Here is a 25,105-nt window from a genome sequence, read left to right as displayed (position 1 = left end):
TGTGGGAACGAGAGGGGAAAGGAGAATATGTTATACCTAAGCCTCAGCAGGCCGCCTCCTCAGTGGATGTAAATGAACATACCTCTGCTGCAATCAGTGGAGCTAGACTGATTTACACCCCTCATTGGGAGTAATTCCCCACTGGCTTATGCCTTGTAAAGTCTCTGACAACGGTGCAAAGTGAGTGTAAAAACTCGACCAAGTCAGAATGGTGGTGTTTATGTAGCATCTTTCATCCTGAAGGATCCCAAAGAGTCTTACAAAAATGTGGATTGAATTCTGCTTTACTTACACCAGTGTAAATGCAAAATAAGCCCATTGAAACCCTTGGAGTTGCTCCAGATTTCTAGCAGTGTCGCTTAGAAGAATTTGGCCCTTTATAGAAAATTTGTCACCCACCACCAAGATATAGTCACCTCCAAGGTGGAGCATGGCAGCATGTAGTAACACTCCCTGAAATATGGGAGCAGGAAGCCTCCAATATCCACATGAAGTAGAAGGGAGACTTTGTCTTTGTCTTATGGTAGCACCTAGAGGCCTCATGGTGCAAGGAACTGTACAAATACTGTTCGGTAAAACAGTTCCTGTCTGTAGAGCTTATGATCTAAGCAGACAAAACAAGTAAAGGAAGGATTACTGTTCCCATTGTAAAGGAGCTGAGGTGTAGGGAAGTTAAGTGATTTGCCTAAGGTCACACAGGGAGTCAGTGGCAAAGCCAGGAAGTTAGTCCAGATGTTTTGAGTTGCTGGCTAGTGCCGTAGAGAGGAAGGATGGTCCAACGGTTAGAGCACTGGCAGAGGACTTGGGAGAACTGGACTGAAGACACTGCTCCGCCCCAGATTTAGCCTCTCTCTGTCTTAGTCCCCCTTCTGTACAATGAGGATAATAGCACTGCCCAATAACAGGGCCATCTAAGTACTATAGAAGGCTAATCATGAGGCTGTCCTTCCCTGTGTGGATCTGCTGACTCAGCCTGTCCTGGGGCTGGCATTACCCCGGTCAGGTGAAAGGGAGGGTGTGTTCCCGAAGTGACAGAGTGGCTCCGAGGCTGCTGATGTGAGCTGAACCCTGAGTAAATCTAGTGCACTCCAGTGCTGGTGGGGAAGTGATGGACGTGTGGTCACAGTAGCTCGACTCACGCATCCCACCTGAGCTGCAGGCCTCCTCGCCAGCGGCCGAGCATTCAGACACCCTGAGTTTGAGAAATAGATTGCTCCCACCGAAGCTAAGCAAAAAGTAAACAGGATGGAGGGGTGGGGAATGGAGCTGATGAGAACTACCTGTTGCCTAGCTACGGGCCTGTTTCCTGCTTACTCAAGTCCTGTTTCACCAGAATCACAAAGTCCAGGGTGTCTGGACTTGGGAGCCAGCTGATGGCTTCCATCTCCCGCCCTGTTTGTGGCCCCGGTGCCCCATCTTAGCCTCTTGCAGCGCAGTGCTATTGCCACATGGTGCCAGAGTCTTGCCTGGTTACCTCTGTGCCCAGCACAGTTTTTCCATTAAAAGAAGAACAGGAATACTTGTGGTACCTTAGAGACTAACAAATTTATTAGAGCATAAGCTTTCGTGGACTACAGCCCACTTCTTCGGATGCATATATGGGTTGTAGTCCACGAAAGCTTATGCTCTAATAAATTTGTTAGTCTCTAAGGTGCCACAAGTACTCCTGTTCTTCTTTTTGCGGATACAGACTAACACGGCTGCTACTCTGAAACCAGTTTTTCCATTGTTAGACTGTAGTTTCAGTCCCTAGGACTGATGCTGTGTTGCAACGGGCAGGCAGGTCTGCTGCCTGCTTTATCTCAGCCCATCCAGCCCGTGCCTCGCATGTCAAATTTATTAGATTTCACTCGTTGATGTAACCAATAATTTAGGATCAGCTGGAAAAAATTATCCTTTGGATTTCTGTCAAAACATGCCAGTGTATGAAGATCACATCTGCCCTTCTATTAGCTGCCTCTGTTGATGGCAGGGCAGAAGCCAGTTATTTAATTCATCTGGGAGCCTGATCTTTTCCTTCCCAACAGCAGTGTCTTTCTGGATGTTTTTTCTCAATGGGTGAGCATGAGATGGGCTGTGACGTTTTCCCAGGGCAGTTCAAAGGAAGCAGACTAAGGCTCCCTGATCTTGGAAGCCAGGTGGGACAAGTGCACGGCCTAGGTCCACGGTTGGAGGCATCTGTGATGCTATGTGAAATGAGGCGCCGGTGTGGCTGAGATTAGAGATAGGAGGTGACCGAGAAGGGAGCCTGATTCCCCTTCCAGTGTAAATCAGGTGCATCTCCACTGGGCCTGCTTGACTCACATCGGGGTTAGTGAGGGAGCAATTGTTACTCTACTGATGCCAACAGAGCTATACCAGTGTAAAACTAGTGCAAACGAGAGGAGACTCAGGCCCATGAGTGCTTAACCCTTCCTGTGCCAGAGTCCAGATGTGGAGCGGCAAGTTCCCTTTGGATTAAAAGTGTAGGAGAAGGAGGGAATAGAAGATCTCCCAAGCAGAGTCACAGTCCTTGTGAAGTATCAAGGTGTCATAAGGAGGAGGGAGAAAACCTGTTCATCTTAGCCTCTAAGGATAGAACAAGAAGCAATGGGTTTACTGCAGCAAGGGAGGTCTAGGTTGGACATTAGGAAAAAGTTCCTAACTGTCAGGGTGGTTAAACACTGGAATAAATTGCCTAGGGAGGTTGTGGAATCTCCATCTCTGGAGATATTTAAGAGTAGGTTAGATAAATGTCTATCAGGGATGGTCTAGACTGTATTTGGTCCTGCCATGCGGGCAAGGGACTGGACTCGATGACCTCTCGAGGTCCCTTCCAGTCCTAGAATCTATGAATCAAGACTGAAGTGTTAGGAACAGATGGGCTCTCCCACTCCTTGATCCAAGGCTTCTTCCTAACCAGCCCTTTCACTGAGGGTTACTCTGGAAGGCACAAACGCTCTTCAGTGGCTTTGAGGGGCTGATCAACAGGACATTGAAGTCAATACAGAGACCAGGGTGAGCTTCAGATTAGGCCCTAGAAGCCTTCCCTTCCCCTCCCGCCCCAGATCATTGATTCAAGTCCAGCCCAAAGTGGCAGCAATCAGAAGCTGCTGCCAGGCGATGGTGGTTTGACAACCAAGGAGAAATGAGTTGACAGTATGCTGGTGTCCCAGAGACTATTGCTGCCATTAGCCCTTCCCACGTCCCAGGGGAGCAATAACTGAAATCCCCTGTTAGTTCTCTGCAGGGTAGAAACCTCATGCTGCCCTTGTCCGTCTCTGCGGCTGAGTCCCCAGAGCTGCCCACCTGGCATCTTTCACTGGCACCAAATCACTAAAGTGACTGAGGAGCCTTCAGCCTTTTTGTTGCTGTCTGAATGGAACTCGCGTGTCCTGCTCTAGAAGTCTCTGAACAGCTCGTCTCCAGGTTCTTTTCTTTACCTACACGTACTATTTTCACAAGCGATGCGAGGGAAAGAGCGGGGTAGCAAGAGAAAGCACAGGCTGCTTCCCTTGAGATGGAGATTAGATGCCAGCCTAGCCTCTTGGTATTTAACCTTCTGCTCGGTGCTCTGCATTATCTCTGCATTAGCCTGGCAGCAAGCAAGGCTGATGGAAATGAACCCGGCTAAATGGCGAGAGCACCCAAGCAGCACGCAGCAATTTCCCCCCCAGCCTGGGGATTGTGAGACACCCTAGAGCCCCTTTTGGAGAAAGTAGACCCGTCTAGTGCAGCTGAATTGTAGCTCAGGGGCACTTTGCTTGGGCAGTGGCTGGGGTATTGCTCTGCACGGAGTTTGTGGGTTGGGTTTTTTATTCGTATCGCCACCCGTAGAACTTGGCAACTGACTCAGCATCTGCTTACAAGGTTCTCCCGAGCATTTAACCTCTCTCCCCTGTAGTAAGATGACAGCATCAGTGCCCGCAGGCTCATAGACCCATTAGCTCATCTGTCTGGTACAACTTCCCTGGCACTGGTGCAAGATTGGTCCTAGTTTATGCTCTCCCACCCACCCCGCCTTCTGTGGAGAGAGCTTGATCCTTAGCTGGGCATAGCTTCAGCACAGCAGACACTGTTTTCTAGTCTTGTATTCTAGACAGGTCACTTGGGGTGGGGGGAGGGGAGGTATTGGGACACTTCCAAGCGCCACCTGCAAAATAAGCCCTGCCCACTTTAAGATGCCAAGGTGCTGCTCACAGTAATGTATGCAGATGTTCTAGATATCATCCCATGTGTTCTGTTGGGCCCCCTTGGTGGGACTTAGAAGCCCTCCTGGGCTCTGCTGGGCTTCTTGAGGTTTGGTGCCATCTTGAGTATTGTGGGAAATGAGGGGTGAAAATCTCTCCCCAAGCGCCACCCACTTGTGGCACCAGAATGAGTGGTCATTCACCTGTAATATGTCCGCTTTCTAATATGCTCCGTCCCCTTCCTGGCCTCAGGCAGCAGAGAAGTGCTTTAACAACGTTGACATCTCAGTGGTCGTTGCTGGGAATCTGAGTCAACATCCCAATGAGGGGAACGTGGCAGGTCACCCGCTCAGAGGTCGTGTTTCAGGCTCTCTGAGGACAAAGAGCATGCCTGGCACTGTGAGAGTCAGTGGCAACTGGACACTTAGCTCCTACAGGCCCATGTAAAACGCTCCAGCCTTAAACCTTGAAATCACAATGAAATATTTGGGGGTCTGGAATTCTCCTGTGACGTGATCTCCCTTTGCTCATTCTGGGGTCTTCTAAATAGCAGGCTCAGAAAAGAGCCCCTTTAAAAGAAAAAAAATCACTTTGACTTGCTACTAGACAAAGGTTGGAGCCAAGGTAAAGATTATGGGCCAGATCCTCAACTGGTATAAAACTGGAGCAGTTCCACTGACTTCAGAAGAACGTCACCAATTCACACCGGCTGGGGATCCAACCCTTCTGTGTTTAGACTCCCCAGACCTGATTCTGATCTCCCCTAAGTTGGGTCTAAAACCAGTGTAGCACCAATGTCTTAAGCAGAGTCACTCCAGCTTTACACTGGTGCAAGAGAGAGCAAAATCACGTTTGTTCTTTCTTTCCTTTGGTCTTTTGGGCTTGATTTGGATCTAAGTTACACTGGTGTAAATCCGGAGTCAGTCCTTTTTATGTCCATAATTGTGGGCTGGATCCTATTAATTGCCTATTGACTTCAACAGAGCTACATCAGTTTTCACCAGCTGACAAATTGCACTGGTGGTTGGGTCAGATCAAAATGAGGTCTTTTGTCTGCCACCTTCTCCATCTCTCTCTCTGTCTCATTCATTCCATCTTCTTCTCCTTCTGTGTGCTGCGGGACATTATCTTTCCCTTCAGTGGTTCTCTGCACTGAACACAGTGTGATATGAGGTCATTCATTTCTAACAGCTCTTTTCCTTGGGGAGCTCAGGATGGGGCTCCGGGATACAGATCCTTTCAGCCTCCCGCAGCCTCCCTCATGTCTTGGCATTTAGGACCAGCCCCTCCACTGGTGTGAACTGAGGTAGCTGGAAGTTGATTCTGATTCACTCCAGTTGAGGATCTGGCCTGTAATTTTTAACTGTCTTGCGGTGTCATGGTCTGATGCAACAAGGGTGGTCAAGAGGAGGTCTGACACGCAAACTGGTCCAGTTCTCTTGACCAGAAGAGACCGAGCACTTAACTTGGCCCAATCCTGCTCGTGTTACAGCCAGCGGTGGAGAGTTTTGCTATCAACTCCAATGGGAGCAGAATCAGGCTTGTGTTTAATGCTGCACGTCACTTCAGTGCAGATCAGGTCCATGTAAAGCAGAAAGCCTGTACGTGCTGTTAATAGAGGAACTGGAGAAGATTCAGCAAGCTTTCTCGGCTGGGGCTTTTCTGCTCCGAGGCTGTTCAGGTACTTTTGGAAACATGCCCTGGATAATGGACTCATGATGAACTCCTCCTGTCAGGAAGGAGGTCTGAGCATGGCTGATTGGGGAATAAAACCCATTTCTCCCACAGAGCGTTTGCTTTCCAGCTTATTATTTTGGGCCCATTTGCAGTTGCTTGTGGTCTAGATGAATGAGAAGCCTGACTGCTGTCACTGTTAGTAGAGGAGCTTTGCTAAGCATTTGAAACCAGGGTTAAAGGTCTGTCTAAGGAGCACAGGAAAGCCAGATTCCTCCTGTGGTCCTATGGGTTTGGGCTGCCTGCACTGCCCCAAGACTCCAGAATCATCCCAGAGCCGGAATTGCTCTGGAACAATTGTAATTTGCAGCTGTTCCATGCGAGCAGAAAATTAACACCCCGCCCCCAGTGCCAGCTCAACTCTGGCAGCTGTTTATACAGGCTCCATCCCTTACCCGCCTCTCCCCACCTCACCCTACCTCCGGTTCAGAATTGGGGGGGTGGAGACATGAATGGAGAGCAGCATCCTGCCTGGACATAAGAGCCTGGGAGCTGCTCAGCTGGTGTAAATTGCTATTAGAGCTACACCAATTTGCACCATCTGAAAATCTGGCCCCTCCTGCTGCAATTGGGTCTGACAAATTTCAGGAGATTCTTACACTAGAATTACAAGCCCTCCCTCCCCAGCAAAATTAATTTCTTTATTCTAATGGAAATCCAGACAGATCCTTAACTCTGGAGCTGTGAATAGCAACACTATCAGTTCCAGCAAGAGATGTGGCATTTGCATGCAGAGCAATTGAAGGCTTTTAATTGGTGCTGTTACACCAGCCTTTCATGTGAATTCATAATGGACACTTAAACAAATCTGTTACTAGAGGGAGTTCCATTTCAGAATCTCCATCTCCTCATTCCAGCAGCTGCTGCAGCTTGACACGCCCTGCAGCCACACCGGATTGTAGCTTTTGTAAATGGATCTGGCCTGGCAGCCCTGGAGCTCGGAGTCCACAGGACGGGTACAACGTGGGCATGGCAAGCATCCCAGCACATGATCCTCAGAGCCCATCCTTGGCCAATTCTAGCCCTGGGAGAGGAGTGGGATATAAGGTTCTAGCTGGAGCTGCACAGATTCAATGGAGCCGTGCAGATTTCCATCAGTGGAAGAGCTGGCCCGTCCCTTCTATAACGATTCAGCACTGCCCGTTTTTAACTGAGGCTCCCAATTCGGATGTGTACCTCTGCCTGCTGGGCAGCTTTGTGTGTGTGCAACTTAGTGGATAATGCACTGGCCTAGGACTCAAGAGACCTGCCTTCTATCTCTGAGCTGCAGGGGGACCTTGAGCAAGCTGCTGCCTCACTCTGTGTCTGTTTCCCCATCTCTAAAATATGCATAATGATACTGATCTTCCTTTGTAGAGTGTGCTGCAAGCTACTGATGTGCTATTTACGAACTAGGTGTTGTTATTACTAGTAGGAACACAACACTGATCTCGCCTAGACTACCAAACAGCCCTCAGATGACTTATATACCTGAGTCTCTTTGGGCTTGGGGTCAAATGCACCCCTGGGATGCTCCCATAGGCTTCAATGGAGATTTGGTTCCAGAGTTGGATTTGAATGAGAACATAGTGGTAGAGGTCAAAACCACTGTGGGGCTGGAATTTCAAACGTCCTCTGCTCCCATTCAGACATCTGGATGAAGTGGCCAGATTTTCAGCTGAGTTCAGGACCCAGCACCTCCCATTGTCCTCAATAGTGTGCGGGGAGGGGGGGTGTGAGGAGCAACCATTGTTCTCAATGGGAGCTGCTGCAACATGAGCTCTTGAAATTCTGGCCCGGGAGGGCTCGAGCCGGAGGGGACTCTGACTTGAATGGAGCTGCTGTCATTCATACAAACTGAGGAGCCAGCTGGTTACCCTAGTAAAAGATGAGCCGAGGGTCTCCCAGCTTTAACTCAAGGTCACCGTGTGCCCGGGGAAGGAGTCATTATCACACCACACCGTGACCCTTTGCGATTTAGGGGGGAGTCTAATGATCGAATAGTGGCATTGTGAATTTTAATTTCTCATGTGGAGCTGCGAGCTCAGGTGAAGAGCAAATGGACTGAGAGAGATGCAGCAGCACAAACATACCCAGGTCACCTCAACCGCAGAGGCCTAGCTGTAGGATCAGGGTCGTCTTCTTTTTTTATTGGTAGTACCAGTGGAAGGTGCCGGGCTGACATTTTGAAAGCCCTGGAGGCCAAAGACCTATAAGATACATCACCACCCCGATCAGCTGTGCGAACTTCCCCCGGCCTGTTCAGTCCATCACCTCTCCTCAACGGGAGGGTCAGGCAGTGGTGGCTTTGTGACATCCTGGCCTGTTCCCTGGGAAATGGTCTAAGAGCCACCCGAGATTCCCGATCTGATATGAAGAGGGGAGCTAGAAGTGAAGCGCTCTGTAGTTGTATCATCCTCCTGGTCCTTGTGGTCTTGATCTTCAACACCAGGGTCTGTTATGAAAAGTAGAGCAGGGCCGAGCCCTCTGACCCCAGCAGAGGTGACCATTTGAAGAACATCCCCACCGGGTTCTGGAGGGCAGTGGTTACCATGACAATGCTGGGCTCTGGTGACAGGTACCCAGTGCTAGTTTCCTAGGTGTCACTGGAGGGGCGGCGTCCTCTCCTTGTCTGTGACCTCTAGCAGGGCAAGCTTCTGGGCTCTGCTTTGATGGGGAACTGAAGGAGATAAGAGCAGGGCTTGGGTCAGAGGGAGTGTACGAAATACAAACAATACCAGGAATGTCCTGTGGTTGAACCCTTCCCCTCAGATTTGGACACAGTGTGTATCTTTCCTCCTATCCCCTTGTAGTGATTGACAAGAAGGGGAAGGAAGTCTATTTTGAAGTGCTTTCATCCCCTTCCCTGTCTGCCCCAGGTTGTTTCCCTAACCACTGAGTTCATTTCCTCTTGCAGGTAGTTGCCTTCGCCTCACTCTTCTTCATCCTGGTCTCCATCACAACGTTCTGCCTGGAGACACACGAGGCCTTTAATAGAAATGTCAACGTGACTGAGACGATGGTGGTTGGCAACACCACAAGGGTCCTGCTGACAAATAAGGTGGAGACGGAGCCTGTCCTCACCTACATCGAGGGGGTGTGTGTCCTGTGGTTCACGCTGGAGTTCCTGGTGCGCATCATTTGCTGCCCAGATAAGCTGCTCTTCATCAAGAACCTGCTCAACATCATTGACTTTGTGGCTATCTTGCCCTTCTACCTGGAGGTAGGCCTCAGTGGCCTGTCCTCCAAGGCTGCCCGGGATGTGCTGGGCTTCCTGAGGGTGGTCCGCTTCGTCCGGATTCTCCGGATCTTCAAGCTGACGCGGCACTTTGTGGGGCTCCGGGTGCTAGGCCACACGCTCCGGGCCAGTACCAATGAGTTCTTGCTCCTCATCATCTTCCTGGCCTTGGGGGTCTTGATCTTTGCTACAATGATCTACTATGCCGAGCGGATTGGGGCCAAGCCATCCGACCCCAGCGGCAGCGACCACACTCACTTTAAGAACATCCCCATTGGGTTCTGGTGGGCGGTGGTCACCATGACAACGCTGGGCTATGGTGACATGTACCCCAAGACCTGGTCGGGCATGCTGGTGGGGGCGCTGTGTGCCCTGGCCGGGGTGCTGACCATCGCCATGCCAGTGCCTGTCATCGTCAACAACTTTGGAATGTACTACTCACTAGCTATGGCCAAGCAGAAGCTCCCAAAGAAGAAGAAAAAGCATATACCCCGACCAGCCCCACTGGACTCCCCCACATACTGCAAGTCCGAGGACAACTCGCCCCGCAACAGCACGCAGAGTGACACCTGCCCCCTGGCAGCGGAGGAGGTGGTGGTGGAGAGAAAGCGATCAGGTGAGATGCAAAAGCCCAAGCTCAATAAGAGGGAGGAAAAAGTGCCAGGTATGTAAGTCCTGCCTAATGGAGACTCTAGGGAAGAGTCCACGCCCACTGGGGTGTTTGGCTGACTGCTATGATTCAATGGGGACACTCCAGATTCACGCTGGAGCGAGAGCAGAATCTGGCCTGATGCCATCACCTCAAGGCGAGGCTGTCCCAAGAAGGGTCAGTGGCATTCAGGTATTGATTTTTTTGAGAGGGACTCCAGGCCTTTGACAGAGGCAGCTGGCTCAGGTGATCGTAACATTATGGAAGCAGAATCCCTGGAAAGCAACTAGGAATGGAGCCGTATGGACCTGATTCTGCTCTCACGCTGGCATAGATTAGGAGTAAATCAGTAGGGTCTAATTCCTCTCTCTCTCTCTGCCCCTGGGGTAAACCAGGAGTAACTCCACTGAAGGACTGCCTGATTTAAAAGCCCCCATGGGATCAGAAGCAACCCCAGTGTGTTCACTATTTTGCCTAACCCGAGAGTGAAGGTAGTAGCGATGAGTTTTATTCAGTGTTGCTTCCTGTCCATGGCTGGCATTTCTGTCTCGATGGCTAGCATGTGCCATGCTTCCCATTGCTAATGGCTAGCAAAGAAAATTGCACTAAGCCATCGGCAAATCCTCTAAGTGCCTCTGTGCTAGCAGCTAGCCCGAAAGTGCCAGTTACTAGCCAAGCACTATGCCTCAGTGTCTTTTGGGCTAGCCTGGCCTGTGCGTTGCCCTGACACCTTCCTAGCTGGCCTGGCCTGTGTGGTAGCTAGCAGCTAGCCCAGCCCATGCAGTGCTCCTATGCCCTGATAGCTGGCCAAACCCATGTCGTGACCTTGTTCCCCAGTAGCTAGCCCAGCTTGTCCTGTGCCACGTGATTCGCCTGAGCTGCTCCAATGATCCCTTTCATCTGGAGCAGGTCAGGAAATGGAATTTCCATTCCCTGGGAAATTCCGACATATCAAAATTTTGTTTTAATTTCAAATTTTGGAGCAAAAAGCGAAACATTTTGAAATGTTCTAGTGGATGAAAATTCTGGGGCCATCGAATCGGTTAGTTTCAATATGGTAACAATGTTTCCTTTCAATAATGTTACAACGTGACCATACCCAATTGCACAAACGTGGGCTGACGTTAAAATTGGCATTTTAATATACACGTCGAACCAAAATGAATCAAAACGATACAGGCAAAACAAAAGGGTTTTTACATTATTGCAACAAACCTCGAAATGATTTGTTTTGACTTTTTCCTCTTGACAATGTTGTTGCAATGGACGCTGATCCTGGCAAACATTTTGATTTTGACCAAACTGCATTTTCCGATGGAAAACGGTTGTGTCGAAAATTTTCCTGCTAGTCCCACTTGCATCTAGCAAATCCTCTGCTGTTTTGTCCAGCCTTATTCACACTGCACCGAGCTGCCAGCACCAAGCATCCACGTGTCTTTGGGGTGCAAAGGTTAGCAGCCAGCCCCCAATGGAATGGATTACAGGGTAATAGATTGGAATCACTGCTGGGGTGTCTTCAGAGCACAGCCTGTCATTGAAGCACATTGCTGCATGCTCCTGATTTGTGCTGTATTTCCTGGTGCCAACACTTGGCAGTAGTTAAGCTCAGTGTGGCTGCTGCCTGGGGTTTGCCTCTCTGGGATTTCTTGCTACAGACTCCTGGCTGGCAGAGGAAGGCACTCTGAGGCCTCCGTTGGGAGCCTGGCCTCTGATGTTTGTCTCCAGTTTTGAATTGCAAACAAAAGATGCATTTAAATTGCATGGAAAGGCTTGGCTTAGAGCCAAGGAATCCAGAGCGAAAGCTGAAAAGCCATCCTTAGCTTGGCCTGTTGCAGGCCTGGAGCCATCTAGGTCACTGGCTCAAATCTATTGAGCTCAGTTCTGGGTGTGAGAGGCTGTAGATCAAAGCAGCAAATAGATACAATAGCAAGTTGATGGTGACCAACAGCTTGTGGGCCGGCTGAAAGTGAGTTGGCTGGGTCTTAATCCAGTTCCCAATGAAGAGGGGTCTTCATCACAAAGCTGCTGTCTACACTGCAAAATGAAGCGGTGATGGTAGCATGGGTGTCAATAGCAGTGTAGACGTGGTGGCGTGGGCTTGGCTACAGGCTAGCAACCAGAGTATGTACCCCAGTGGACTTGTACTCTGGTTGCTAGCCCATGCCATCATGTCTACATAGCTATTGTTACCTAGGCCAGCTAGATTGAAGCTAGCATGGGCATGCCTACCGATGCTACAATCACACTTTCGCTTGCAGTGTAGACGTACTCTAAGACCAGGGCCGACTCTAGCATTTTTGCCGCCCCAAGCAGAAGAAGAAAAAAAAAAAGCTGCAATTGCAAGCGGCGGCAGCTCTACCACCGCTTCATTCTACGGCGGCAATTCGGCGGCAGGTCCTTTGCTCCGAGAGGGAGTGATGGCCCCACCACCGAAAGGCCAGACGTGACGCTCCCCTCTTCATTGACCGCCCCAGGCACCTGCTTGCTAGGCTGGTGCCTGGAGCCGGCCCTGCCTAAGAAACTAGCATAACTGGCACCAACAGGCCGCTTTGCTGGCAATCTCAGCAGAGAAAACAAGGACTGAATGGGCTGTGGAGACTGAACTGCCCTCTGGCCCCAGGAGTTGGTGGTATTTAAGACATGTTTGTGTGGGAAGCTGGCCCTGCTACTTCCCCTGATCGTACTTGCCCTACAGAGGAATCTCCACCCTCCAGGGCTCTTAATCTGGTGTCTTCACCAGCACTAAATTCACACCATGTACAGGGCCAGATCCTCAGCTGGTGCAAACTGCTATAGCTCCACTGAAGTGCTACGCTGAATTACACCAACCGAAGATCTGGCCCTGCTCATGTTCCCTCCTGGGTGAATAGTGGGGCCTGCTACAGGCCTGTGTTTTATACTCATCAGCACAGGACCTGAACACCTCCGTTAAAGGTGCAGGCATTTCCTTTCTAACCCCATGTTTGTCCACACTCATGGAACATTTCCCTTCTTAATGGAAAATTTCCATCCACAGGACCCAGCTCTCAGCCAAAATCCACTGGGTGCAGCTTGGGACAGTTGTAAAGGAGCTGGGGGATAGTTTCCCAATCCTGCAGGTGGCTAATTTGTTGTAATTCAGAGCCGCCTCAGGATTGATCTGAGGATTGAACCCAGAGAGCCCAGGTACTGGTATAAACTGGCGCAACTCCATTGGCGTTACTAGACCAGATCTTCAAGTGGGGTAAACTGACATAGGTCCAATTAAATCAGTAGAGCTTCTCCGGTGTACACCTGCTGGAAGGTGGCCTCCGTCTCTACCTAATGGTGGATTTTTACTTTTTGGAAGGTTTGAACAGAGCCCCTCAAGTTATTTCTGATTTATGGGAGAGCGGCATTAAATTCTCTGGGGGATGAGCCAGCAAACCCTATTGCTGCCTCAGTTCCACTCACATCAACTTGGGCCACATAAGGGGGAAGTTTGCCCTACCATTTCCCACACTGTAGCTAGCGGGCAGTCAGCCACACAGCCTCCCTATTGCCAGTAGCAGGAGCAAGCAGACAAGTATCTTGGCTTGTCAATTTCTCTGGAAAATTGATATTTTTCATCCTTCTTTCCCCTCCTATCCTGGCCCTGAAGATTCCAAGCAGAACGGCGATGCCAACACAGTGCTGTCAGACGAGGAGCAGCCCCTCTCGTCCTCACACGAGGAGAAGCGGCCGATGAGGCGCTCCAGCACCAGGGACAAAACCAAGAAAGCGGCCACCTGCTTTCTGCTGAACGCTGGCGATTTCTCCTGTGCGGCCGACGGCGGCATCCGGAAAGGTACAGGCGAGACCCAGAGTCATTTGGTGGACAGAGTGACAGCACGGGTGGGGGAGATGGAGGACAGAGGGTCGAGTATGGACGCGTAAAGGCCACCGGGGGTGGGGGAAGGTGGGTGGAGGGCATTTCCAAGTCACTTCCCCATTAGCTCCCCCAATAGCAGTCCCCTTCAAAAGCAAAATGCTTCATTTCTCAGAAGAAACACCTCCTCCATCGCTTGAGAATGGCTGTTTAGAAGTGAATGCCAGAGCTGACGTTGCCCATAAAATGCCACCTTGCCCTGAGCTTTGGCTTCCCCGGGCTCATTCCTTCACTGCGTGCCACAGGCATGTGCTGATCTTACAAAGGGCTTGCCTAGTGCACTATGTGATCCATTTCCATCGTCCTGTGTGACCTTTTTCCTCTTTCACATCTGTCCCCAGGAGACCACTAGGATTATTTCCTTCCCGCCTACTCCATCTCCCTCTACCTTTGTCTTTCTGTGCTAATGGAATCCCCTTTGGGCTTCTCTTACCCGTAATCCTCACCTGTATTCTTGGGGTCCTTCTTCCCCATCCACACCGAGCTGCTTCACTAGCCACAGCATTACCTAGAACCACTGGTACTTCCCTGCACCTTGTCTAATCCTTATTTACACCTGTGCAAAGCGTGTGTAATAAGCTACCAGTTCAGCATGATAGTGCTTTACGCTCACTTTGCCCAGAGAATCAGGTCTGCTTTATCTACCTGCCTCCCATCCAGCTAGACTACCTGCCTGTGAAACTACCTTGCCACCAGTATCTTCTCTTCTCTTTTTGCAGCTGCTGACTTTTGTGCCAGCTTCCTTACCCTCCAGCTCTGCCCATACCTTGTTCGTCCACTTCCCGACAGGGCATTCTGATGCCACTCAGCTAGCTAGATCCTCAGCTGGTGTAAACTGGACAAACTCCACTGAAGTCCATGGAGTTCCAGCTACAGCTGGTGAAAATGTTTTCTAGCACAAAAGTGATGCTAGGGCGGGGTTTGGTCAAAATGTTCAGGTTTTGCGATTGAAAAAATAGAAATCGAAATTGGAACATTTTTCAGTGAAAATATTTGGTTTCCTATAAGCATTTTGAGTGTATGGGTTTCGAAAGCCAGACCTCGGTACCAAAAACTGTTTCTGAAAACTGAAATGTTGGGCAATTTCAATTTTTCAATGAAAAAAAACAAAAAATGTTCATGAGAAATTTTGAAACTTTTTTTTTTTTTTTAAATTTCCAGCAAAAAACAATTGGCCTTTTCCAACTAGCTCCAGTTACCCTAATTTACACCAGCCAAGGATCCAGCCAATGGAGTTACTGAGAGATCTGACTGAGTAGCCCAAAGGGACTGCCCCAGGTGGGTTTGTGCAGGTCTGATGGTTTTGCACTGGGTCCTCGCTCCTCCAGTCAATCAGATGATCACTTTGTGTGTTGTTGTTTCATAAACAAATTCTGTAAAGAGCTTAACTGAAAACTTGGAAAATAAATCAAATCAGGATTTTTCTCTTTCCTATTTAATGAGCTGCATAAAGCAATCTGCTGGCTCCGTCCTCTCTTGCTGCGTTTAGAGCTCAGAAGCTCTAGGCAGTGGCTTTGTTCTTTAAATCTGCCACTGAGGCATCATGGCCTATTCCCCCCCTTTCTCTCTTTCTGATGGTGTAACATGATCCAGTGCTTAGGTGCTCTGCTAGTTCTAACCCAGTAGGCAGGGTCAGTGTGTGTGTTACACATTCCCCTCTGGGCCCAGTCTACAGAGGAGATGAGTCTCTCACGGTCCCAGAGATGGACCCAGACAGTTTAGCTCAACCTATAGGGAACTTCGTTTGTTCCTTGGTGTGAGCCAAGAACATTGGTTGCCACGCTATTGTCTCTCATGGCATTAGAGACTGGGTGAGCTAGCAATGAGCAGTGCCCAGGGTTGGGGAGCCGTGGGCCACTCCACCAGTGACAGTCTCTCTTGCAGTCTGAATGGCTAATCCAATGGCAAGAGTCTAGTTCCAGTGTTCTCTTATGGCAAGAATAAATAACCCGCTCCAGTCCCTCTTGTACTATTTGCAGACCTGGGACAGGTGGGTCAAGCCCCCCCGCAAAACTAACGGGGGAGTAGCCGCTATGCTCACGCTACAAGGGAGTGTGTGGGACAACGAAGGGGAAAACAGGAACAGGAGTGAGGTCAAAGGTTGAAAGTCAAGGAACCAGATGGGGACACCCTCGGAGAGCACCCACTGCTCCTCAACGGCATGAGGCCGTCCGTGGACACTGCCCAAAGGAATTCTGCCCAGAGGTGTGATTGAACGTGGGAATAGAAATAGGTCCCACAGTTGCAAAGCACACCGCACCCCCGCTCCCAGCTTCCTCCTCCTGCAGCGATGGAGGCCATCTTGGCCAGCACCAGGAGGAGGTTGATAAGGAGGTCCCAGTCCCGTGACTTTGTGCATAGATCAGGGAATGCAGGGAAAAGTGCAGCCAGCACCTGAATACAAGGTTCCGGAGGAGCCAGAAGAGGGGCTGCCACCTGACACACCTTACTCCAGTTTCCCTTGTCGTGGCAATAGCTGATCCAGCTCTGAGGAGCTTTGGACCAGCACTGCCTTTCCAGTGGTCAATGTGGATCCAGTACTGTGTCAGATCCAGTCTCTCTCTGGCAATGCAGAGAGCCCTGAGTAGCTTCGCCAATTCCATCCTCACTTTGCCATCACAGCTCCTGGCTAATCCAACACTACGCGGGACTGGGCATCACTGCCAGCCCATTGTTGTGATGTAGAAGCAACATTGCTAGACCAAAACTCTCTAGCTCCTCCAGCAGAGACGAGAGCTGGAGCCTTCTGTGTGACTCTGCCATGGAAGGACCCTCTGTTATTCTCCACTAACATGGAGATTAGGCGCCAGATCCAAAGGCCACTGAAGTCCACTGATTTCATTGGGCTTTGGATCAAGTTTTGGGTCAGCTAGGAAATTGGAGCAGCATATTTTGATTTAGTTGGGGATTGGTCCTGCTTTGAGCAGGGGGTTGGACTAGATGACCTCCTGAGGTCCCTTCCACCCTGAGATTCTATGATTCTATGATTCATAGAGGAGATGGAATTTATATCATATGAAGCTTCGTGCTTTATCAGGTGAAGGAAGGAATTAGAAACTCAGAGATATTAGGATTTTCAGATTTTTGGGAGAGTTGGAAGAAAAAGGTCAATTACTTTTCATGGGAAACGTTGAAACATTTTTTTATTATAAACATTTTCCTGCCTTTTATTTATTTTTTTTTTAATGAAAAAGCAAAACTGAAAAGGATTTTTTTTTTTCAGTGTTCAAAACTAGTTTTTGGTTTAAAAAAAATTGACTTTTGTAAGCCAAAAATACCCAACAATGTTTACTAGACCAAATACAAATATTTTTTTGACTAAAAGAATAAAATTGTGGAGGGGGGTTGGTTAAAAAAAAAATTGCCCCCCCTCCCCCAAATGGTTTTGAGGGTTTTTTGACCTAAATGAAAAATGTCTGCAAACTTTTTATTTTGGACCTGAAGTCATATTTTTTCATTCACAAATATTTTGATTAAAAAAAGTGTCAACCAGCTCTGATTTGTAAACTTTCAGACCAGATGGGGAAACTGGTTGGGGAAAACAAGGAAGAATTAACACTGGGCTTTTCCCTTTACTTCTTTAGACAGAGCCTCTGCTGGCGTAAACTGGAAGTGGACCAGCTGAGGATCTAACCTGTTCTCTTTTAAACTGCACAAGTCAATTGTAGAGGGTTGAGTGGGCTCTGAACAGGAAGTTTCAGTGCGTTACAGGTCTGTCGCATCTTACACGCATTTAACATGCGCGAATTCAGCTTTACGCGGTCGGCAAAAACAAAAACAAAACAACAAAAAAAGAGAAATAACAGTATTTAAATTGTTCCTGTAGTGCGGGGGATTCCGCCCGCCATTACACTCAATGTAATTTTGACTATACGCGGTTTTTGCTTTACGTGCTGACCGCGGAACGTAACCCCAGCATAAGATGAGAGAGACCTGTACAATGGACTCTTGAGCTATCTTTTATAAAATCATGATTGCTGATTGATTATATGGTTCCTTTTGCAAGCACAAGGGGCTTTACAAAGGTATGAATTCTGTGCATACAGGGGTAACTTGCCATCACCCTCAGCTGAAATGCCACCACCTCTGGAATGGGATGCGGCAGTAGAATAGCTTGAGCAACACTCTAAGGGTGCTCTAAAACTGAAAGTGGGAGAGATTACTGTAACCAGCTGGAGCAACTGGGAAATGTAAGTGGATGGGATGCAATTACCCACATTAGCTGGGACCCTGGCACTGGCATCCCTTCTCTGGTGAAAACCTTCATGGGATCTTTCATGATGACATGTGGTCAGGACATCTCACCCAACAGCGCACAGTATCCCCTAACACCATGCTGGGGCACTGGTTCACTAACAAGTCCAAGCAAAGTGCACCCACCCTACTGGATCACCAATACTATTTCCTATAGCATCTGCATTGGTTGCCAGAGATCTCTCTTCCAAGGACTGACCCAGCCTGGCCCTGCTTAGCTCTGAGAATCAATGTATTCACGTTCGTGGGGTGTGAAAATAAATGGACCAGCACATTCCTTTAATGTCCCCACCTAAAACATCTAGACCTCCTGGTTGAGGTGCGGTCAGAACTTGGTATCGGATGACTTGGGTTGAGAACTGGGGAAGATGCTCATTTGGAGATGCGACTTCCAGTTACTGTGTGATGTGATGAATGATAGGTCTCTGAGGGGTGAGATGGCCATTTCTCAACATGCTTCATGAAACACATTTAGCCTGGAGACTAGTGATTGTTTCTATTAACTGCGGCCTTTGTTTCACACATTGTTATTTAAAGAGGTTTCTTCGGACCAGAAGAGAGAGAGAGAGAGAAGATTAGATATGCTTAGGAGGATGCTTTGTATCCAAATATTAGAACCTTCTAGCTCGATTGTCAGAGGTGCTGAGCGCTCTCAGTCCTAGATGAAGTTAATGGGAGCTGTGACTGCTCAGGCCCTAATTAATCTCCTGTTGCGGCTATTTGTGCTGGTACTGGACACCCTGGCAGTGCTCCAAAGTCAGAGTACTTTGGTTCTGAGCCCAGCTCACTGAGAGACTTCTGTCAAATTTGGGGACAGGTACTTATGTTATTACAAGCTCTGGAAGCCAGGACGTTGGCGTTTGGTTGGAAGAATAATGCAGATATCAGCCATCGACAGGATTTTGGTCCTGGTTCCAGTAGAAATGTTGCAAACTGAGCGTGGTTTATTTCAGGAAGATGGAGAATATAATTCTCCTTCCCATAATACCCTTCTTCTTTGGTCCTGAGAAGGGCAAGCCTGTCCTAACACAAGTGAAGCATTTTCCCCTCTTTTCCCTTCTGAGGGCATGACCCCAATCCCTTGTCCGTACAGATGATGTGTTTGAAACCGTCTCAGCAGCAGAAGTGGGGGAATCACTTGTTGCTATCCTGAAACATGGCTGTGTGTGTCTGTTTTGGCATGTGTCTGTGCGCACATTTCCCTTTGTGTGTACCCTGCATGTGGGTGCACATGCTACCCTTTTGCTGAGCTACACAAAGGGCTCTGGAAGGTACACCCCGGCGGCAGGTCCAGAACTCATCCTGCCAGCATCAGGTGGGGTGGTTCAGGGCAGCCCTCGGGAAAGGTGTGGCATGGCTCTTGGATTCTAAGGCCTAAAGGGAGCGTTGTGATCATCTCGTCTGACCCCCTCTAGAGTACAGGCCAGAGAACTTCCCCACAATAATTCCCAGAGCCGATCTTTTAGAAAAACATCCAATCTTTAAAAATTGCCAGTGATGGAGAATCCACCACGACCCTTGGTAATGGTTAGTTACTCTCACTATTTAAAAATCTATGCCTTATTTCCAGTCTGAATTTGTCCAGCGTCCGCTTCCAGCCATTGGATCATGTTAAACCTTTCTCTGCTAGCTTGAAGATTCCATTATTAAATATTTGGTCCCTTATGTAGATGCTTGTAGACTGCAATCAAGTCACCCCTTAACCTTTTCTTTGTTAAACTACATAGATTGAGCTCCTTGAGTCTCTCGCTAGAAGGCAAGTTTTCTAATCCTTTCATCATTCTCATGGCTCTTCTCTGAACCCTCTCTGGTTTATCAACATGCTTCTTGAATTGTGGGTACCAGAAATGGACACAATATCCTATCAGCCATCTCACCAATACTAAATACAGAGGTAAAATAACCTCTCTGCTCCTACTTGAGAGTCCCCTGTTTATGCATCCCAGGATGGCATTAGCCATTTTGTCCACAGCATCTTAACATGGAGAAATAGATGACCCCAGCTGGGTCATTACACATATTGAATCTATTTCCCCATGTTAAGTATCATCACACCTTCTTGTCAACTGTCTAAAATGGGCCATCTTGATTATCGCTACAAAAGTTTTTTTTTCTCCTGCTGATAATAGCTCATCTTAATTAATTAGCGTCTTACAGTTGGTATGGCTACTTACACACACACACACACACACACACTTTTTCATGTTCTGTGTGTGTGTGTGTATATATATATATATACACACTTTATGTTCCATTCTATGCATCTGATGAAGCATCTGACGAAGACTTATGCTCAAATAAATTTGTTAGTCTCTAAGGTGCCACAAGGGACTCCTATTCTTTTTAAGGGTGTTTTAATACTGGCAGCATGAGACTCCAGCATGTGTCTTGCAAATTGAAGTCCTCCTGGTCACAGTTGTTTTTGTTTGTTTTTTATCCCTACACATTATAGATAGTTGTGTAAGGAGCCAGTCATCCTGTTCCCTAGTGTGATTTGGTGGTCTGTAGCACCCCATCTAGTACTTTATATGTTAGGACATTGATTCATAAGCATCTTAGTACTTCTTCAAGAGGAGCAGCAGCCAACCAGATTATGGGTAAAATTTACCACTGGTGCTGGCCCTTGGTATTAGGGTATATTTTGCCCCATATGCCTGGAGGGCTTCAGGGCCTGGAAATGCCATGAGATGTGCAGACGACATCCCCTTGAGGCTGTAGTTGGGCAGCAGGCATGGCCAGCCAGACCCCTAACCCAGCACCTGTGTGCTACTTTGCAGACTGTCCGGCCATCTAACTCCCACTGCCTCAGGCTGTGTCTATACTACACAGTTAACCTGGTTAGCCTAGCCTGGCATCTCCACTGCTAAGTCTGCCCTCAGTACTGGGTCCTCACTGTTTCTGCATTCACCTGTATCTGTCTGGGCATATCTCGTGGTTCTTTGGGCTGAAATGCTCTAGGATTCTTTCCCAGTCAATTGCGAGAGAATTTCTGTCCTTCGGGGGGAATTGTGGGAAGGCATTGGAGGACTATTAGAACTCAAGTGATTTGCTTGTGTCTTCACTGAAAAGTAGGCAGGTTTCCACTTTGCCAGCAGATCGAGGGATGTGATCATTCCCCTCTATTCAGCACTGGTGAGGCCTCATCGGAAGTACTATGTCCAGTTTTGGGCCCCACACTACAAGAAGGAAGTGGAAAAATTGGAAAGAGTCCAGCGGAGGGCAACAAAAATGATTAGGGGGCTGGAGCACATGACTTATGAGGAGAAGCTGAGGGAACTGGGATTATTTAATCTGCAGAAAAGAAGACTGAGGTGGGATTTGATAGCTGCTTTCAACTACCTGAAGGGGGTTCCTAAAAGGATGGATCTAGACTGTTCTCAGTGGTAACAGATGACAGAACAAGGAGTAATGGTCTTAAGTTGCAGTGGGGGAGGTTTAGGTTGGATATTAGGAAAAGCTTTTTCACTAGGAGGGTGGTGAAGCACTGGAATGGGTTACCTAGGGAGGTGGTGGAATCTCCTTCCTTAGAGGTTTTTAGGGCCCGTCTTGACAAAGCTCTGGCTGGGATGATTTAGTTGGGGGTGGTCCTGCTTTGAGCAGGGGGTAAGACCAGATGACCTCCTGAGGTCCCTTCCAATACTGATATTCTATGTTTCTATTCTACGATTCTGCTCGAGTTAAAGCAGAACCTGGGTTCTAACCCACATTCCCAGCTGGGTAACTTCTCACAGGCTCAAACACCTCCAAACCCTGGTTAGAGGTTGTTCTGTGTGGAAGGTAGGGAGGGTAAGAGCCTGGGTAACTGTGCAGTGTTAACATACGCCAAGTCCCATTGTCCTGCATCAGCCTAGTGCACCAAGCAGCTGAGGGTTTTGCCATCTATGTATGTACAAGATTATATGCATATGTGATTCAGAAGTAATACCTACATAAGTCTGTGTTGATCTGAGTGCTATGCATGTGGGAGAATGTGTATATAATTCATTTAGGAGTGTGTGTGCGTGAGTTAATGGACCGGGTCATGGATGTGCAAACATCCATGTGTTTTTCATGCTAAGTGAGTGCACAGTATGTCTGCATGAGTTATTTATGATGTGCCGGTGTGTCTGTGGTATATATACATGGATGACTGTAAGAGGGCATGCGGGTGAGTACATATGTTTTTGTGTATTTTTGCGTGACTGTGTTGCAAGAATGTGAGTAATTGATCAGAAGTATAGGAGTACGTGAGTTAATGCAGCTCCCCACCCGTGTGCATTGTTGGGTCCATGTGCATGTCTGTGTGACAATGCATTTCTGTTCCCCATTCAGTGCACGTGTGTGATCATGCAGGCGCATCACAGAGTGCTGAGTATTTGCACGTGGATAAGGTGGAATCTCTGATGCCATTTTGCATGGGAAGAGACCATCAAGGTGCCCACTGCTGTCAGCCGCTCTGTTTATAAAATGCCTCCATGGAGCTCCTTGGCAACAAACCCATTTTTAAACCAATTAGGCTGACCTCAGTTAGCACCTATATGTGTTGCTGGGAAACCAGCCTCCCTAACTAACAGCACTGATGGCAATTAGCATAGCAAAACCCTCCGATGCTTTGCAACTTTCCTTGGATGGTTTGCCCAAGCAGCAGCTTGGGATTGGGTGCTTCTGTGGCCCTATTAGAAAACAACGCTACCCCTTGGGGCTGGGTGAATAGAACCGAGACAGCTCCCTTGGTAAAGAAGCCTGCTGATCAGCCTCTTATTCACAAATGCTCACATAAGCGAGGTGTCATTCAAACTGGGCACCAGCGGCACACTTTTAACGGGGGGGCGGGGAGGGGAACTGACCACCGGAACAGTTTACTATGGGGTGGGATGGATTCTCCCATCCTTGGGCCCTGTCACAGGGTGGCTGGCCCCTTAAGGGCCTCAGCGCCCCACCTGTGGTGAGATCAGCGCATCTCCCCAGGTGGGACAAATGATTTTGGTCATGTGGCAGGAAGGTCATGTGACTGACCAGGCTCAGGGATATAAGGGAGAGTGGAAGGGCAGGTGAATGCTGTAAGGATCGGGGCTGTTTGGATTATAACAGGGAAAAGGAGCTGGGGGCACCTGACTCAGGGAGAGAACTGGTGTCTGAAGGGGCCAGCTGGTGTGAAGTGCTGCATTGTTCTGAAGAGATGGCTATGGGCTCCCTGGGTTAGGCGGAAGGGTTGGGGCCTGGAGGGCCAGTGTGTGTATGGACTACATTAATTGTCACCTTCCCCCCCACCCTTCTAGATGGGAAATGTTTTAAAATGATATATACTGGGTGGAGTTTTTGAGGAACCCTGTGAGAGAGGGAAACTGAGGCAGAGTGCTGCAGAGCCACCACCAGGGAGTGCTCAGGAGGCAGAGATCCATTTACAGGCCTCTCTTCAAGAAAGCACTTAAGCATACTCTTAACTTTTAAGCGTGTGCTTAAGTACTGTCCTGAATAAAGATGCTTCGGTGTCTACAAGATCTGTAGCTGTTCAACCAGGGTAGGGATTGAGGTAAGGATTTTGGGGTGAGGTTCTCTGGCCTGTGCTATGCAGGAGATCAGAGGAGAAGATCATAACATCCCTTCTGACCTTAGGAATCTCTGAATTCACCAGGATGTTTGGGGAAATCCCAAGTGTAATGAACATTCTCGTGAAGAACTGAATGTGCAATATTTCAGTAAATAACACTGAACTTCTGGGGATAAATTCAAACCTAAACTTTGTAAATGGAAAGAGTCCTTTACTGTCATCCAGGCAGGGAGCTGGCTTGTGACCTTGGTGACCAATTAAGCAGCACAACTAGAGAACAATGAGTAGCAAGCAATCCACAGGCTGATACGGGTTTGCACAAACTTCTGGTTGAATGATTGCGAAGAGCCACTAATTTGGGGCACTTCCATTTGCAGGTGCCCAATGGCCTTAAGTTGAGCACCAAGAAATTGAGGCACCTGCAATCAGTGGCCACTTCACGAATATTTTAGGCTCAAATCAGTCAACTGTGACCTCTTTACAGGCAGCTTGTGGTCTGAGAAAGGGATGGATTTGTTGAATAAGCTGTTTGATGCAATAAGTTCACCTGGCTGTAGTAATCTTTCTTTACAAACTCCAACTGGTGGCTTTCAACAAAACCAGAGCCTCTTTTCTACTGTGGGCCTGATTCAGCTGTTGCTTATATCCCAGTAAACAAGGAGTTAGCACCACTGAAATTGGAATAGGGTGCATCAGGAGTCAGAATCAGACCCTTTTGTGTCTAAACCTACACACAGAAACATGATAGTTATACAGAGTGTTTCCAGGCACTGTCAAACTGACTAACAGTTTGGGTTTTTGCTGTCAAAAAACTGATTTTCTGCTCTTCCTTAGAAGTTCTCAATGTGGTGATGAGGGAAACCTCATAGACATCTGTTTTCAAGGGATAACCCCAGTGCAGGGCTCTTAGGAGTGATTTATTGTCTTTGTGACTGTGGAGGGTGAATGCAGAATGATTCCAAGAGCCCTGCATGTTATCAATGGACACTGTCTGGTCATGAATGAGGCCACGTTTAGTTTAAGCAGAGGGAATCTTGATCGATCTTGGGTTGTGTTAATGGTGGTAAAATCTGGACCGGTCATTAACGTTCATGGAGGATGCATTGTAGGACGGACATGCTCCATCCTCTGGTGGTGCTGTACTGGGGGTGAATTAGGCATCAGGATTTTCTGAGGGAAGACCAGGCCTGAAGTGGACTCTGGAGTACTCTAAAAGTAGAACTGATATTTGAGCTAATCAGAATTTTTTTTTCAATGTGACATATCGTTTTTTTCCAAAGGGGGGGGGGAGTTTTTTGATGCAAAAGAGAATTTTCATTTTGGCTGACATTTTCTGATTTTTTTTTCAATGAATAACCAAAACACTTTTGATTTCTCCTTCTCTCTTCCCCCTTCCCCCCCCATGAATTTTTTTACTTAAAACTTTTTGGCTTTCACAGAAAAATTTCTGTGGGAATCTTTTTTATGACCATTTTAAAATTTCTCATGGAAAACAACTGGATTTCTTTTTTCCAACCAACCTTGCCTGATATGTAAACATAGCAGCAGTAGGCATTAACCCTACTATCTCCGATTTAAAATGAGAGCTGAGGGAATACTTCATTACAAATCATCAGTTGGTTGAAATCTGCCTCTTTCTCTGTTTGTTTGCAGCCCACAAAATCCC

At 48.2% G+C, this 25,105-nt stretch overlaps 1 protein-coding gene across 3 annotated transcripts in view; it reads left to right on the top strand.

Moving 5' to 3' along the window:
* Positions 1–25,105, top strand: part of KCNC4 (potassium voltage-gated channel subfamily C member 4) — a 77,527-nt gene that overhangs the window by 4,919 nt on the left and 47,503 nt on the right. For 2 of the 3 annotated variants that reach the window (XM_054028702.1, XM_054028704.1), the window contains exons 2-3: positions 8,800–9,736; positions 13,389–13,574. In XM_054028702.1, coding sequence (XP_053884677.1) covers positions 8,800–9,736; positions 13,389–13,574 — 1,123 coding nt within the window. Of the gene's footprint in view, positions 1–8,799; positions 9,737–13,388; positions 13,575–14,816; positions 14,934–25,105 lie in introns of all 3 variants that reach the window. The other variant, XM_054028703.1, reaches the window with a different exon arrangement.

This window comes from Malaclemys terrapin, chromosome 4, assembly GCF_027887155.1.
Source record: "Malaclemys terrapin pileata isolate rMalTer1 chromosome 4, rMalTer1.hap1, whole genome shotgun sequence".
NCBI lineage: Eukaryota > Metazoa > Chordata > Testudines > Emydidae > Malaclemys > Malaclemys terrapin.
The sequence above is the reverse complement of the archived record's forward strand: the minus strand, read 5'-3'. Positions and strand labels throughout refer to the sequence as shown.